Raw genomic sequence first — 15108 nt, 5'->3', positions numbered from 1 at the left:
TGTTATTTTAGTGAAAGTATACTGTCTTTGAAAGGATGAAAAAACAAGCCAACAAGTTGCATTACTCAGGTTTATTAGAATCCTTGCCCTATGTTTTGATAAATATAAAGTCATCTCCTTCAGAAGGATATTGTGATGCTTGTTGGATATTGTGTTGAAAAAGTACCAGTACATTAGTATAAAACTGTGTCTTGTCAAGCAAAAATTCACTATGACAGGGCCCAAATAGATTTATTCTAATGTACCTTTTCAACACAAAATGTAACAATCATCGAAATTTCCTTCTGAAGAAGATAATTTTATAATTATCAAAATCAGGTCAAGGGTTCTCATAAACCCATGTTAAGCACTGCTTCGCTGATTTTTTCATCCTTTCCAAGACCATCGGTTTACTGTTGCTGTTTACAGTCATGTTCTAGATTTTAAAAGTATACATTCTTGGATACAATAAAATTGGCCCACAAAGTCATAAAAGTGGATTTTGAGGAGAAATATATTTTAAGACTGCAACGCTCTGGAACACAAAAATTCTGAATATGAATAACTACTGTAATATCAAGTTTCTGGAGAAAGTAAAGTGTTTGTTCAAAAGAAAAAAATGAGGGCTTTCAAATCAGTTATACCATTCTTAAAACAAACCATTTTTAGGGGAGTTGAATTTTGATGTGCACATTGTTTACTGGTATCGTAAATTACAAAAATTCCTTGAGATACAATTTTTTCTCTATGAACTATATAGGCTATTTCCACAAGCAACTAGTAGACTATATTGTAAATAAAAAAGTCCAGCAAAGTGCAGCCCAAATAAGAAATTAAGAATGAACTCGCAAATTGTGATTGTGGTTTGACGTCAGCTGTAGAATATTTCTGAACTAGTGAAAATTTGTGCAAGACTGGGAGTTGAAACCGTATTTCTCATTTATGGCGAGTGGTGGCTTTAACCACTTTGGCTATCCAAGAACACCTCCACAAGTGGCCTAAATCTCCATCTGTCCTATTCGTGAAGCCTGGGCTCCGTCATGTGAACTAACAACACTAGCAAAATTAAGTGAAGTAACTAGTTTGACTAAGGACAATTTTGTTGTATTGCTGGGGCATCTAATGATGTTTATAGAAAAGAGACTTACAAGGCTAGCACAGAACTGAGAAAATGTCTAAATAATTTAACTCATACAAATGTACTTGTTGTGAATGTCCTGCAACATCATGATTTATCAAGTTGGTCATGTGTGTTCTGCGAGATTAGTATCACAAACAAGAGTTTCATGGAAATATGTGCCCATGTCCAGAATGCTGATGTTATAGACATAAACATTTTGGAACCAAGATTCTATATGGCTCATGGCCCACATTTAAATGCATCAGGAAAGGAGTTACTTGCTGGTAAAATATTTCCTCGTATTTCGTGGAAAAATGAAGAAACTAGGATTTTTGGTGAGCAGCAAACAGTAAAACCATCAACGAGTTGAAAATTATGTAGTAGTTTAAACCAGGTGACTAGAAAGTAACAATCAAATAGTAAAACAGACACAAATTTTGAAATAGTTCGAGCACCCAAGGTAAGTGATATCTCTACAAACAAGTCTAATCTGCCTATATTTCATCAAAACATTAAGGGGCTTAGCAGCAGAGTAGATCAGCTATCAGTTAATATAAATGACAGAAATTGTATAAAAAATGCTCAAATATTGTGCTTTACAGAACATCATATCACAAGTGGCATTAACTTATTACATTTATGTTCTAACTACAACACTGCAAGCTCCTACCCTAGGGACAACAAGGAAAGAGGTGGTGTTGCTATTTTGTTAAGGTCACATTTAGATCTATAGATGTAAGTAAATACTGTTTAGAGCAACTATTTGAAGCACGTGCAATAGAAAGTACAGCAGATAGCTCCCCAATAATAGTAGTGGCAATTTACAGGATACCTGGATCTAACTTTAGGGTCTTTTTGGTTCAAATAGAATTATTGTTATTGTTTTATTTTCTAAAATTAATGGAATTATCATTCTGGGGGCTTTTAACGTAAACTTTTTAACTGAAAATAACAACAGAGTAAAGCTCCAACATCTTATGCATTGCCGGCCGCGGTGGTCTCGCGGTTCTAGGCGCTCAGTCCGGAACCGCGAGACTGCTATGGTCGCAGGTTCGAATCCTGCCTCGGGCATGGATGTGGGTGATGTCCTTAGGTTAGTTAGGTTTAAGTAGTTCTAAGTTCTAGGGGACTGATGACCACAGATGTTAAGTCCCATAGTGCTCAGAGCCATTTGAACCATTTTTTTTTTTTTTTTTTTTTTTTTTTTTTTTTTTTTTTTTTTTTTTTTTTTTTTTTTATGCATTCATATAATCTCATTCCAGTAACTGACTTTTCCACTAGAATCACATCTGAGAGTCAGACTTTGATAGATAATATATTTATAGATTTAAGTAGGTACAATGGTTTCATTATCACCCCTGTCTTGAATGGACTGTCTGACCATGATTGACAACTCCTCACTCTGCATGACTGTATACCCCTCAAGAAATTAATCCTCACCTGGATGTCTATTGGATCAATGACTAGTGACTAGTGATGCACTGGAAGTTTTTAAACACAATGACTAGTGATGCACTGGAAGTTTTTAAACACAACAGATAGACTGGAGCCCAGTATACAAGGTGAATGAAGTTAATGCTAAATTTAATATATTCATAAATGACTTGTCAGCTGTCTTTGAAGAGGTATTCCCAAAAAAGTTTGTTGGAAGCAATACTGGTACACCATTGAACAAAACCTGAATCACAAAGGAAATTAAACAATCATGTTAAACAAAGAGGGAACTTTACATTGCAGTTAGAAAGTCTAAGGACACAATGAAAACTGTCCATTGTAAAATGTACAGTAAGATATTAAAGAAGATAACATAAAAATCAAAAGCATTTTATTATGAGCAATAAATTGATAACTCTCATAACAAAATGAGGACTATTTGGAATATTGTTAGAAGGGAGACAGGGAAAACCGCAAGAACTTTTTAAGAATAAGCACTTCTTGTCAGTTTCAGAACAAATACACTGTGAGGGCTTTGTTAATGAAGTTCTGAGTCATATGCAAAAGACTATACCCAAACATACAGGTAAAATTCATATCAGACATGTCACAGCATCTGAAATTAGAAGAACGATCATCTCTCTTGAGAATACACATTCCACTGGTGTAGATAATATCTCTAGTAATTTACTAAATCAGAGCTGTGCTTTTATTAGTGATGTACTCAGCCACATTTTAATGCATCCTTATGACAAGAAATTGTGCCTGACAGCCTCAAATGTACTGTTGTAAAACCCAATTTCAAGAAAGGTGACAAAACTGAAGTCACAAATTACAGACCAGTTTCCCTTCTAACTGCTTTTTAAAAGATTCTGGAAAAGCTTATGTATACAAGAATTTTCAAACATCTACAACAGCATTCAAATGAAACCCAGTCACTAGTGTAAAGTAATGGTAACAATTTTATTAACGCAAAAATGTAGTTATCTACAGTATACATACTCAAAAATAGTTGCCAAAACTGTCACCACATTTATCCCATTGCTACATTAGCCGGTTGATTCCATCCTTGAAGAAGCTAGTAGGCTGCTGTCGGATCCAGGCCTGGACCCAGTCACACACTTCAGCGGTGCCCATGCTAATACCCAGTAACCTATGGATCCCGTCCACAGAGATTCTACAGTTGTCCAAAACTAAAGCCTTCACTTCCAGTGTGACGACACAATGAGCCTGTCCAGGACGAGCATCGTCTTCCAGTGACTTGTGCCCCTCAAGGAATCGTTTGCACCATTCCACAACACTTGACTGACTCAGACTGTACTCACTGTACACAGCCTTCATCTGTTGATACATTTCATGGCCTCCAACTACCTCCACCACCAAAAATCGAATCAATCCTCATTGTTCCTGCTCACTTGCCTGCACGTTCGGTAGTGGATGATAACATGTGTGACCACCTTCTCTTCAGCTTGAAACCACACTGGCACTATGCGACATCAAACAGTGCACACGCATCAGTCTGTCTACCAATAGATGGCACCACCATACCCGCAGTTACATTTTGCCACCTTACGTGTAAGGAGAAGGTAGATGCACTGACCAGGTTTCATTTGAATGAACCTCAGATAAATACAACATTCTCAGGAAAAGTCAGTTTGGTTTCCTAAAAGGTCTGTCAGTCAAACAAGCAATGTATTCTTTCACGAGTAAAGTTCTGGATTCAATTAATGACAAAGTGGTAACAATACGGTTATTTTGTGACTTGTCAAAAGCCTTTGACACTGTGAAGCACCAAATTCTATTACAAAAAGCAGACCCATTATGAATAAGTGCTGTAGCAAATAAGTGGTTGGAATCATACCTCAAAGATAGAAAGTAGAAGGTAATAGTAGATAGTACTGATGAGATCCATAGTGGTTTGGTTTCACCGGATTGGAGTACCATTAAATGCGGAATGTCCCAAGGATCTGTTCTTAGTCTTTTACGGTTCCTCATATTTATAAATGATCTACCTCAATGTTCAGAGCTACAGTGCCTTTTTACTATTTTTACAGGTGACACCAACATTATGATTGATGGTCATACGTGTGAAGATCTTCAAGGATCTATTAAGATTTAGCATCAATGGACTCTCTTTGAAATGCAATAAGACTAAATATATTCACTGGAACTGCTAAAACAGAGGATGAGTTAACTCTGAAGTGTGGCACAGAGTCAATAGAAAGAGTTGAAACAACTAAGTTCTTAGGTGCTGTAATTGACTCTCATCATAAAATAAATCTCCAGAAGAGACTCAGCTCATCAGTTTTTGCCCTACACTTTCTGTCCAAGAATGGAAATACAGACACAATGTAAGTAACATTCTATGGATATTTCCATTCTCTTATAACATATTGTATTATATTTTGGTGAAACCAGACACTAGCAAAGAAAATACTCTTGGATCAAAAACGTGTTGTAAGAATAATGACTGGTGTATACTCTACATGCAGTTGTAAAAAAATGTTCTGGAAACTAAAAATTCTTACTATTACTTCCCAATACATATTTTCTCTTGTGTGTTTCATCTGCAAAAATACTGAGCTTTATAAAATAAATAATGAATACCACAGATATGATACAAAGAAAATGTGTGATTTCTACAATGATTGTAAAAACCTGACCATGGTACAAAAAGGTGTGCAGTTCCTGGTGTAAAAGTTTTTAATGCTCTCCCTCCACATATTAAAAACAAATTTGATAACTACTCCTCTTTTAGGGAGCACCTGAAGCAATTTCTACTGGAATGGTGATTTTACAGTTTGGAAGAGTTGTTTTAGCCACAATTAAAAAAACCTAATAGATCTGTGCAGCAGAAATTTTGAGTTGATATCCCATAATGTAAGTTTGAGCAATGATGTGGGTACTGTACTCATGTAATATTCATAGTTATTTACACTGGTTCTGTATTTGTTTTTACCGGCCGCGGTGGCCGTGCGGTTCTAGGCGCTCCAGTCTGGTGCCGCGCTGCTGCTACGGTCGCAGGTTCGAATCCTGCCTCGGGCATGGATGTGTGTGATGTCCTTAGGATAGTTAGGTTTAAGTAGTTCTAAGTTCTAGGGTACTGATGACCACAGCAGTTGAGTCCCATGGTGTCCAGAGCCTTTTGAACCATTTTTGTATATGTGTTTCACTTTCTGTGTCTAGCGTTTGCTGTAATCACACATTCTTACCACTTGTGTGTAATGCAGACATGGAGTATTACTTTTGTATGATTGATTGCTTTAATACTACCTATGTATATATCCTTGTGAGTTTATCGGAGTTGGATCAATGGAGTAAGATTTAAATAAATACACTCCTTTGTGCTCACACTGTATTATCATGATTCCTGTACAGGGTGAGACACTGTTTTGCCTTGGTATGAATTAAATACTGTAGAGCAGTGTGAGACACAGCATTTATGATCAACAGCTATATTAAAATAAGAATGAACTAGCAAATTATGATTCTGGTTATGCATCATCTGTAAAATATTTCAGATCAAATGAAAATTTGTGCCAGGCCAGAACTCAAACCTGGATTTCCTGCTTGTTGTAAGCGATCACCTCAACCACTTTGGCTATCCGAGCACTCCTACAGGAGACCCAAATCTTGATTGTATGTACCTAGTCAGACCACAGTATTCAATATCTTAGTTGCTGTCAATACTGTGCTATATTTTATAGAGATTAATTAGTTAGTTTCATGTTGTAATGCTCATTTTGCATCATAGCTTGTAATGATTTGGAATGAGTCATTCTAACTTCACATTGCAAATTAATTTCTATATATGGTTACATTCTGAAGATTTATAAGTCCTTTTTTTTTCTTCAAAAAGAAAAATTATATACAGATGTTGTGAGTTAATAAGTCCTAACCCCCATCTTTTATACATATAGTAATAGAAATTCTTCTATGGAATAAAAGGAGTTGTCAATGAGATTGCTCAGCACATTTTCAAATGTTACTTTGTTGTCTTTGCTGTTTAATCATTATGCTAGTGTTGTAGTTAAGTTCCAAAATGATGAATGGTGTTGCAAATTTATATGTACTACTCTCTAGGCATTTACTATACTACTTACCAAATATATAACAGATATATGCTGCGCATATCTGTATGATAAGTACAAAGACTGAAGCATAATAGTATGCGTCCATTTGAAACTTCTCAGGAGTTGTAAGAGCCTCATCTAACACACTTGTACCAGCATCAGAACTTATTACCTGAAAGAGGATTATTCAACAAATAATCATAAACTGAAATTTCTTTAGTGTAAGACAAACTATAATGATTTCAGAAAGTTTAGTCTGCTCATAAATAATATTTTTCACTCAGCTATCAAATACTCACTTCAATTACTGTTATTTTATGTGGTCCAAAAGCTGTAGGAAGCAGACTGAAGAAATTATTTACATTTTCGTTCTGCAGAGCAAGGATTACCAGTATAGACACAAAGAAGCACAGTATTTTCCAGCATGATATAAACAGATAATTGTAATAACGTGTTGCTGATAGTCTCTTCATTATTTGATGCAATGGCTTCACAAAACCTGAAAAACATTAAGAATTAACTCTGATTAAGGCTCGAATTCAATTTTTGCAAAATGGAGGAAATATGAGAGATTCATATACAATATTTTTTATCAATATGATTATGTACCTTAGCTGATAAGACTCTGAGACACAGTGTGCACAAAAATGATCAGTAGCTCATAAGAAGTGCAAAGTGCATTGGCACTTCCTGTAATTGACTGACAGTAAAATACATTAACCTGCTAACAACATTATCTTGCAAACCCTGAGGTCTCATTATTCACCAAAAGCCCAGTACAGATGGATATTCAAAAGAAAACTCCAAGACAAATATAAGAAAGAGTTAACAAGGGGAAAGAATAAAAAAAAATTATAACAACAGAAACTGCAAAAAAATTTCAAAGGTACAATAAGAGTGACTGACTGGCTGGCCTTTATTTATCTTCAGGAGTCAAAATCCCAAGTACTGCCAAGAGAAACACTTACAGTAGAAAATACTAATCCCTAATTTTGAAACCTACATTTTTTTCTTCGAGGAGGGAAAGGAATTGGTTCAGGAAGACCAGAAAAGAGGGGTGGGGGCTGGTCCCTCAGAGTCTGCTTGTAAAAGGCATCAAGGAAAATGTATCATAGTCAGTAGGAGGTCAAAGACAGTACACAGATAAGAACTGTGCCAGCTTCAATTGGCAGAGACAGAAAGGGATGAGTGAAAAGTAAACATGGATTAAAAAGGAAGGGAAATGCAAAGTATAATAAACAATGCAATTAAGAAATAGAAAGGATGGGAAATTTAGAGGGGGTGGGGGGAGCTCACAGAAAAATAGTAATGAAAAAATTAAAATAAATATGTAATTAAGTAAATAATGAAATGCTACAATTGGGGTTTGTTTATAGAAGTTGAGTCCAGGAGAGGTACAGGAGGAGAATATATGTTGGAGGACAAGTTCACATGTCCCAAGTACAAGGAAACCAATACTAAGCAAGGATTGCAGGGTAAGTATACAAATTTGGATTTGAGGGATGATTGATTGATTGGTTTATTCATCCATAGAACAATATACATTGCATGGATGTCATCAAATGATTGTAAAATATTTCTTATAAAATAAACATGTCTCTTTACAGTATATAAAGCTCCTATAGTTAGTACTACTTTTCTAATCATGTCAAGTTAAATTTGTTATGCAGTACAATGTTCATGAACATTAATCTATAGTTATTTTAAATATTCATCTGCAGTGTAATAGCTATTATCTAGTAAATATTTTTTTAGCCTTTGACTAAAGGTATAGGGATCATTTACATCTTTTATTTCTAGTTGTCATCTGTTGTACAATTTAATACCACGATATAAAACACTATTTTGAGTTTTTGACTTGTTTATTCTGTTTAGATGTAAACAGTGTCTGGATTTGGTTCCATGGTCGTGAATTGTGCTGTTTGTGGTATACAGATTAATGTTTTTCCTTCTATACATTATGTTTTGATAAATACACTCCTGGAAATTGAAATAAGAACACCGTGAATTCATTGTCCCAGGAAGGGGAAACTTTATTGACACATTCCTGGGGTCAGATACATCACATGATCACACTGACAGAACCACAGGCACATAGACACAGGCAACAGAGCATGCACAATGTCGGCACTAGTACAGTGTATATCCACCTTTCGCAGCAATGCAGGCTGCTATTCTCCCATGGAGACGATCGTAGAGATGCTGGATGTAGTCCTGTGGAACGGCTTGCCATGCCATTTCCACCTGGCGCCTCAGTTGGACCAGCGTTCATGCTGGACGTGCAGACCGCGTGAGACAACGCTTCATCCAGTCCCAAACATGCTCAATGGGGGACAGATCCGGAGATCTTGCTGGCCAGGGTAGTTGACTTACACCTTCTAGAGCACGTTGGGTGGCACGGGATACATGCGGACGTGCATTGTCCTGTTGGAACAGCAAGTTCCCTTGCCGGTCTAGGAATGGTAGAACGATGGGTTCGATGACGGTTTGGATGCACCGTGCACTATTCAGTGTCCCCTCGACGATCACCAGTGGTGTACGGCCAGTGTAGGAGATTGCTCCCCACACCATGATGCCGGGTGTTGGCCCTGTGTGCCTCGGTCGTATGCAGTCCTGATTGTGGCGCTCACCTGCACGGCGCCAAACACGCATACGACCATCATTGGCACCAAGGCAGAAGCGACTCTCATCGCTGAAGATGACACGTCTCCATTCGTCCCTCCATTCACGCCTGTCGCGACACCACTGGAGGCGGGCAGCACGATGTTGGGGTGTGAGCGGAAGATGGCCTAACGGTGTGCGGGACCGTAGCCCAGCTTCGTGGAGACGGTTGCGAATGGTCCTCGCCGATACCCCAGGAGCAACAGTGTCCCTAATTTGCTGGGAAGTGGCGGTGCGGTCCCCTACGGCACTGCGTAGGATCCTACGGTCTTGGCGTGCATCCGTGCATCGCTGTGGTCTGGTCCCAGGTCGACAGGCACGTGCACCTTCCGCTGACCACTGGCGACAACATCGATGTACTGTGGAGACCTCACGCCCCACGTGTTGAGCAATTCGGCGGTACGTCCACCCGGCCTCCCGCATGCCCACTATACGCCCTCGCTCAAAGTCCGTCAACTGCACATACGGTTCACGTCCACGCTGTCGCGGCATCCTACCAGTGTTAAAGACTGCGATGGAGCTCCATATGCCACGGCAAACTGGCTGACACTGACGGCGGCGGTGCACAAATGCTGCGCAGCTAGCGCCATTCGACGGCCAACACCGCGGTTCCTGGTGTGTCCGCTGTGCCGTGCGTGTGATCATTGCTTGTACAGCCCTCTCGCAGTGTCCGGAGCAAGTATGGTGGGTCTGACACACCGGTGTCAATGTGTTCTTTTTTCCATTTCCAGGAGTGTATATTCACACGGAACTGTCATAATTTCTAACTTTTTGAACAACTCTTCACAGTGTGCCCTGTTACTGCTATTTGTTACTATTCAAACAGCTCTTTTCTGTATCTTGAAAATAGTTTGTATGTTTCCAGCACTTAACCCCCAAAACATTATCCCATAACTGAGGACTGAATGCATGTATCCAAAGTAGGCTACTTTGAGAGATGAAATATTGCACACTGGTGCAAGGATTCGCAGGGCGTAACATGCTGAAGATAGCCTCTTTGCTAAAATTCTCACATGCCCTATCCATTTTAGCAGACAGTCTACATTCATCGCCAAGAATTTGCTGTCTGTTACACAATCAAGTACCTGATTGTTTACTTTCATTGTAATGTCAATGGGTTTTTTATTTAGTTGGAAGTTTATATGGTTTGTCTTTTTAACATTTAGAGTTACTTTATTCTTTAGTGACCAGTTGTGGATGTCTCTGAGAGCTTCATTGGATTTTTATATTAACAGTGTTGAGCTTTTGTCTGTAATCACTACAGTGCTGTCATCAGCAAATAATATTTTTTCCCCATGCCTGACACTCTGTGGGAAATCATTTATATATACAAGGAAGAGGATTGGGCCCAGTACACTTCCCTCGGGGACTCCTGTATTAACATATATTGGATTGTATAAGTGTTTTACTACCAATCTTTTGCAAATATGTGAGATTTCAACTTTTTGCACTCTGTTTTCCAGGTATGATTTAAACAATTGCTTTGCCGTACCCCTTATTTCTAATAGTTCTAACCGAGCGAGGTGGCGCAGTGGTTAGCACACTGGACTCGCATTCAGAAGGACGACGGTTCAATCCCGTCTGCAGCCATCCTGATTTAGGTTTTCCGTGATTTCCCTAAATTGTTTCAGGCAAATGCTGGAACGGTTCCTTTGAAAGGGCACGGCCGATTTCCTCCCCCCCCCCCCCCCCCCCCTTCCCTAACCCGAGCTTGCGCTCCGTCTTTAATGACCTCGTTGTCGACGGGACGTTAAACACTAACCACCACCACCACCACCTAATAGTTCTAATTTGTGTAATAAAATTCTGTGGTCAGCTGTGTCAGAAGCCTTTGATAAATCCAACAAAATGCCTGTTGCATTCTCACCCTTGCCTAATGCTTCTTGTACGACTTTGGTAAACTGTGCTATGGTAGTCTGTGTACTTTTTGTGGGCCTGAAATCAAGTTGATAATTGCACAGAAGATTAAATTTTTCTACGTAGTTCATTATCCTATTTTTCATTATGGTTTCTATTATTTTGGAAATACAAGACATCAAGGAAATTGGTCTGTGGTTTTCTACATTTTTTGCATCACCATTTTTTTGTAGTGTTATTACTTTTGCTTGCTCAGTTATCAAGGAAAGCAGCCAGATCTGAAAGATTTATTAATTATTATTGTTAATGGAGTTTTTATGTTGTGTATACATTTCTTTAGCACACTGACTGTGATTTCATCCAACCCTGTGGATTTTTTATTCTTTAGATGATGTATCTTCTGTGCCACCTCTTACTCTGTTGTTGTAAAGGGCACCATTGTGGTGACTGGTCCTGTTGGTGTAGAACATATGTGTCTGGAATTTTCTCTTGCAGTTTCTTAGCAATCCCACCAAAGTATTCATTCACAAAGTTTGCTAGTTCCTTTGGGTTGCTGGGAGTGGAAAGGGATGTGCTGTGGTAATGTATGTAAAAGATTTGCATCTGAGTCTTCCCATTTATTTATCTTTACTCTTCACTTTGCCTGCGTCATCTCTGGTCTGAAGCTGACATATTGCTTATGAACATACTATCTCTGACCTTTTAGTCTCTCTCTGATACCTGTCCTTCATCTTTGTTTATCCTTGTCCTTACTGCAGGTGGGCACTATCATCCTGCAGCTGAGTGACCTACCTTACCTTTTTAGCTTTCCTTCTCTCCTCCCCAAGGAAGGAGTTAATAATTCCGAAAGTGAGGATGTTGTCATCACTTTTACTTTTATGTGTACCTGTCTGCAGCACTAAACTTTTTGCTTCCTGAAGGTAAGTGATGTCCATCAATTTGGGCACATGCTCAATTTCAATAGCTGCTTCACAGCCCATACCATCAATATCTTTCCCCCAAACAGCAGCTTTTTACAGCTGCAGAGATAGCAGTTGTCCCTGCTACACATCCTTTCTTACCGTAATCCTCCTCAATCTCCACAATCTCCACTAGACCCCTGCCCCACCACATGCATCTCCACCCCCCCCCCCCCCCCCCCTCAGGACCCCAACTTTACTCAGCCTGCACCCAGACCCTCCCATTCACAGACTCCCCTTCCTCTGTTCTATCACCCACTCCTAATCCACAATATGAGAGCACAGATATTGATACCACTACTACGTATCAAATTTATCCCCATTTATCTCTCTGGTCTGAGGATCACAGTTGATGCATGGATGTCCTGTTAGCTAGGAGTGGGGTAAGCTTTTTGACACTTGCTGAAAAGTCAAGCAAGTGATCAGTCGGCAGGTGAGATCTTGGAATGAATGTGTACAAGTTGGGGTACAACCTCGTTGACACAAAGGTTATTGTGAATCATTTATTCTAAGTAATATTGTGCCGTCCAAATAAGTATTTATTTTTTTCTAACAGTGATCAAACTGACTTTAAAAGAGCAATGGCTAACTAGCACGACAATGTGAATGGCATGTGTGTTCCTGTAGCTACGTGATGTTTTAGATTGACATAGGGAGTGTTTTTATGGACTGAATATACAGTAAACTCAGTATTACCTATAAAATGTTTATTTCCAAGAGCCTTATTCATTATAGAATGATTATTGAGAAAGTTATACTGAAGAGAGGAAGTCAAAGTGAGAGGACACCTATCACACACACATGGTGAAAAATGCTATTACAGTGATACGTGTACTGTGGGAGTAGCTTTGTCTGGCAATGCTGTGGGAAGACAATCCAGTGCTGATTACAAACAACAGTAATCCACAGGTCATGCAAAAGGACATAAAATAGGGGCTCCCTTGTGACACGAGTGTTTCAGTCTTCAGATGGGACAGCTACAAAGAAGTGGAAGAAGAGTCCATTTACAGCTGCAGGGTGTATACCACCCGGGACAACTGGGAGATCCAGGAAAAACCCGAGAATTTTTTCATCTGGGAGAAATCTGGGAAAAGCCCGGAAAATTTTTAGAATTCCAGGAATTTTTCATTGTATTAGTTTTCAGTTACATTTTTGTGATTTTGACTGGTAAGAACCAATACTCTAACAAAGGATATTACTGTATCCTGCTTCTGCAGAATAATACTGCAGCAACAAAACATGAACAACAGGAAAAAAAAAAAAAAAAAAAAAAAACGAAAATAATACTTAAGTTGCAAAGGAAATATGCCATATACAACAATAAAACACAGTGCTTCTACAAGTGCCTGCCAACAGCAAAGTGTGTCAGAGGCTTTAGGAAGACTATGCAAGGCTTCCCAACAACAAATTGCTTCTGATGAGCGTGATGTGACAGCTTTTTACATTAGATTTATTTGAGCAGTTGCGGGCGGGCTCTTGTGCATGCGCAGTTGAGTCGCGTATGAGTAGTACCTTCTCCCGCTTCTGGCTGTAGATGTGTGTGGCTGGGCGCCACTATCTAGTACTGACCCGGTTCGGGAATATCCGAGATCCGGGGCTGATCCACAGAGCAGTCTGAGTTGCAATGGGGAGGTGGGTAGTCTCCACGTAACCCGTGTTTACGCTTAGTGATTTTACTGTTTCCTCTTCATTTATAGCTCTCACATTAAATGAAAACAATACAGATTTCTGGGGCTGGGAGCTATCAAATGAATTAAAATATGTTCGGATAACTATGGAAGGCTAAAATATGTTATTAGTTTCAGGTTTTATTTTCACCTTTATGACAGTCAATGACTAATTGCCTTGCAGAACAATGAAGTTATTTTTGTCAGTTTGCTAAAAAGATTTGGCTTTTATTAATCTTTTGCACTGAGGCAGTCAATTTATTTGAAATGAAGTGTTTAATTTCACACTGTTGGCTAATTTCAACTGTTCGCTGCATTTCAAGTGCATGTTTTCCATCTTCTAGCTCTTATGGCATTATGCCATAATAAAGAACCAAACATGAGATAATACAGTACTGGTACTCAAGAAAATGTACATCCAATTCTGGATACATGAATGTGCACTTTAAGCTGAATTATGCATTTTAGTATGGTTTACAGAATTCCTATTCTCTTGAAGTGTATCCTCTGATGTCTTGTTTCTTTTATGACACAATGCAATATCTTTTAATATTTTATACATACGAACATGCGGGCTTCCTACATCATCATAGCTGCGCAAGCACAGTGACACCTGTTACCTGGCACACTCTGGCAACTGCTGAAATGAACCAATTTCTAACAGGTAAAATATTGCTAATGGTGGTTTGAAAAGCATTACTTTCAAAGTAAATTTCCTTTTACGCAAGATGAACTATGTGTGAGATGGACAATGAATTTCTTAAATCACAGAGCGTTTGACTCTCGTTTAAAAATCAACTCTTTGAGGATGACCATCTAGAAGAATTTTGAGCCCAGAAGATCAGACATATACGTCATTAAAAATTTTACTGGCACATTTGTGTGGTGTATCTTAAAATGTATCATGCGCAAAAAAGATCAACATTACATGTTTATTAATCTTAGAGACCAATATTATATGTGAAAGCTTTGTTTTTCTTGTAGCAACACTATGTATATTAATTTAAACCATTAACTGTTCTTATTTGTGTGTTCGTGCTGCTTACGAGTGGTCTCGCTATTGGCTGACTACATCACGTGTCGTATGCTGTCATCAGCTGGTGAAATCACGTGACGTGAGCTATGACTGGCTTACAAAAGCGCGTCGCAATCTCAATTTCTAGGCTTCAGAAAGTAACATGTTGTGTTTGGTGAAATTCAAATTTATACCGTCGTAACATGAAAATATGCAGCGTACATGTTGCTGCGCATCAAAGATCTTTCCAAAACATGTTTTTTTTCCCCCTGAGTTTCGTTTTCTAAAGTGTTGGGAAATTCTACGTCAGTGTACAAAACCATAAACATTCAAAGAATTGATA

The 15108-nt window shown here is 38.7% G+C and overlaps 1 protein-coding gene across 1 annotated transcript in view; it reads right to left on the bottom strand.

The window, feature by feature from the left end:
• Positions 1–15108, bottom strand: part of LOC124799209 (chitin synthase chs-2-like) — a 234151-nt gene that overhangs the window by 158190 nt on the left and 60853 nt on the right. Inside the window, exons 5-6 of the mRNA XM_047262745.1 lie at positions 6906–7105; positions 6637–6778 (exon numbers count right to left, since the gene is read on the bottom strand). Of these exons, the coding sequence (XP_047118701.1) occupies positions 6637–6778; positions 6906–7105 (342 nt within the window). The remainder of the gene's footprint in view (positions 1–6636; positions 6779–6905; positions 7106–15108) is intronic.

The sequence above is a fragment of the Schistocerca piceifrons genome, chromosome 5 (genome assembly GCF_021461385.2).
Source record: "Schistocerca piceifrons isolate TAMUIC-IGC-003096 chromosome 5, iqSchPice1.1, whole genome shotgun sequence".
Taxonomy (NCBI): domain Eukaryota; kingdom Metazoa; phylum Arthropoda; class Insecta; order Orthoptera; family Acrididae; genus Schistocerca; species Schistocerca piceifrons.
The sequence above is the reverse complement of the archived record's forward strand: the minus strand, read 5'-3'. Positions and strand labels throughout refer to the sequence as shown.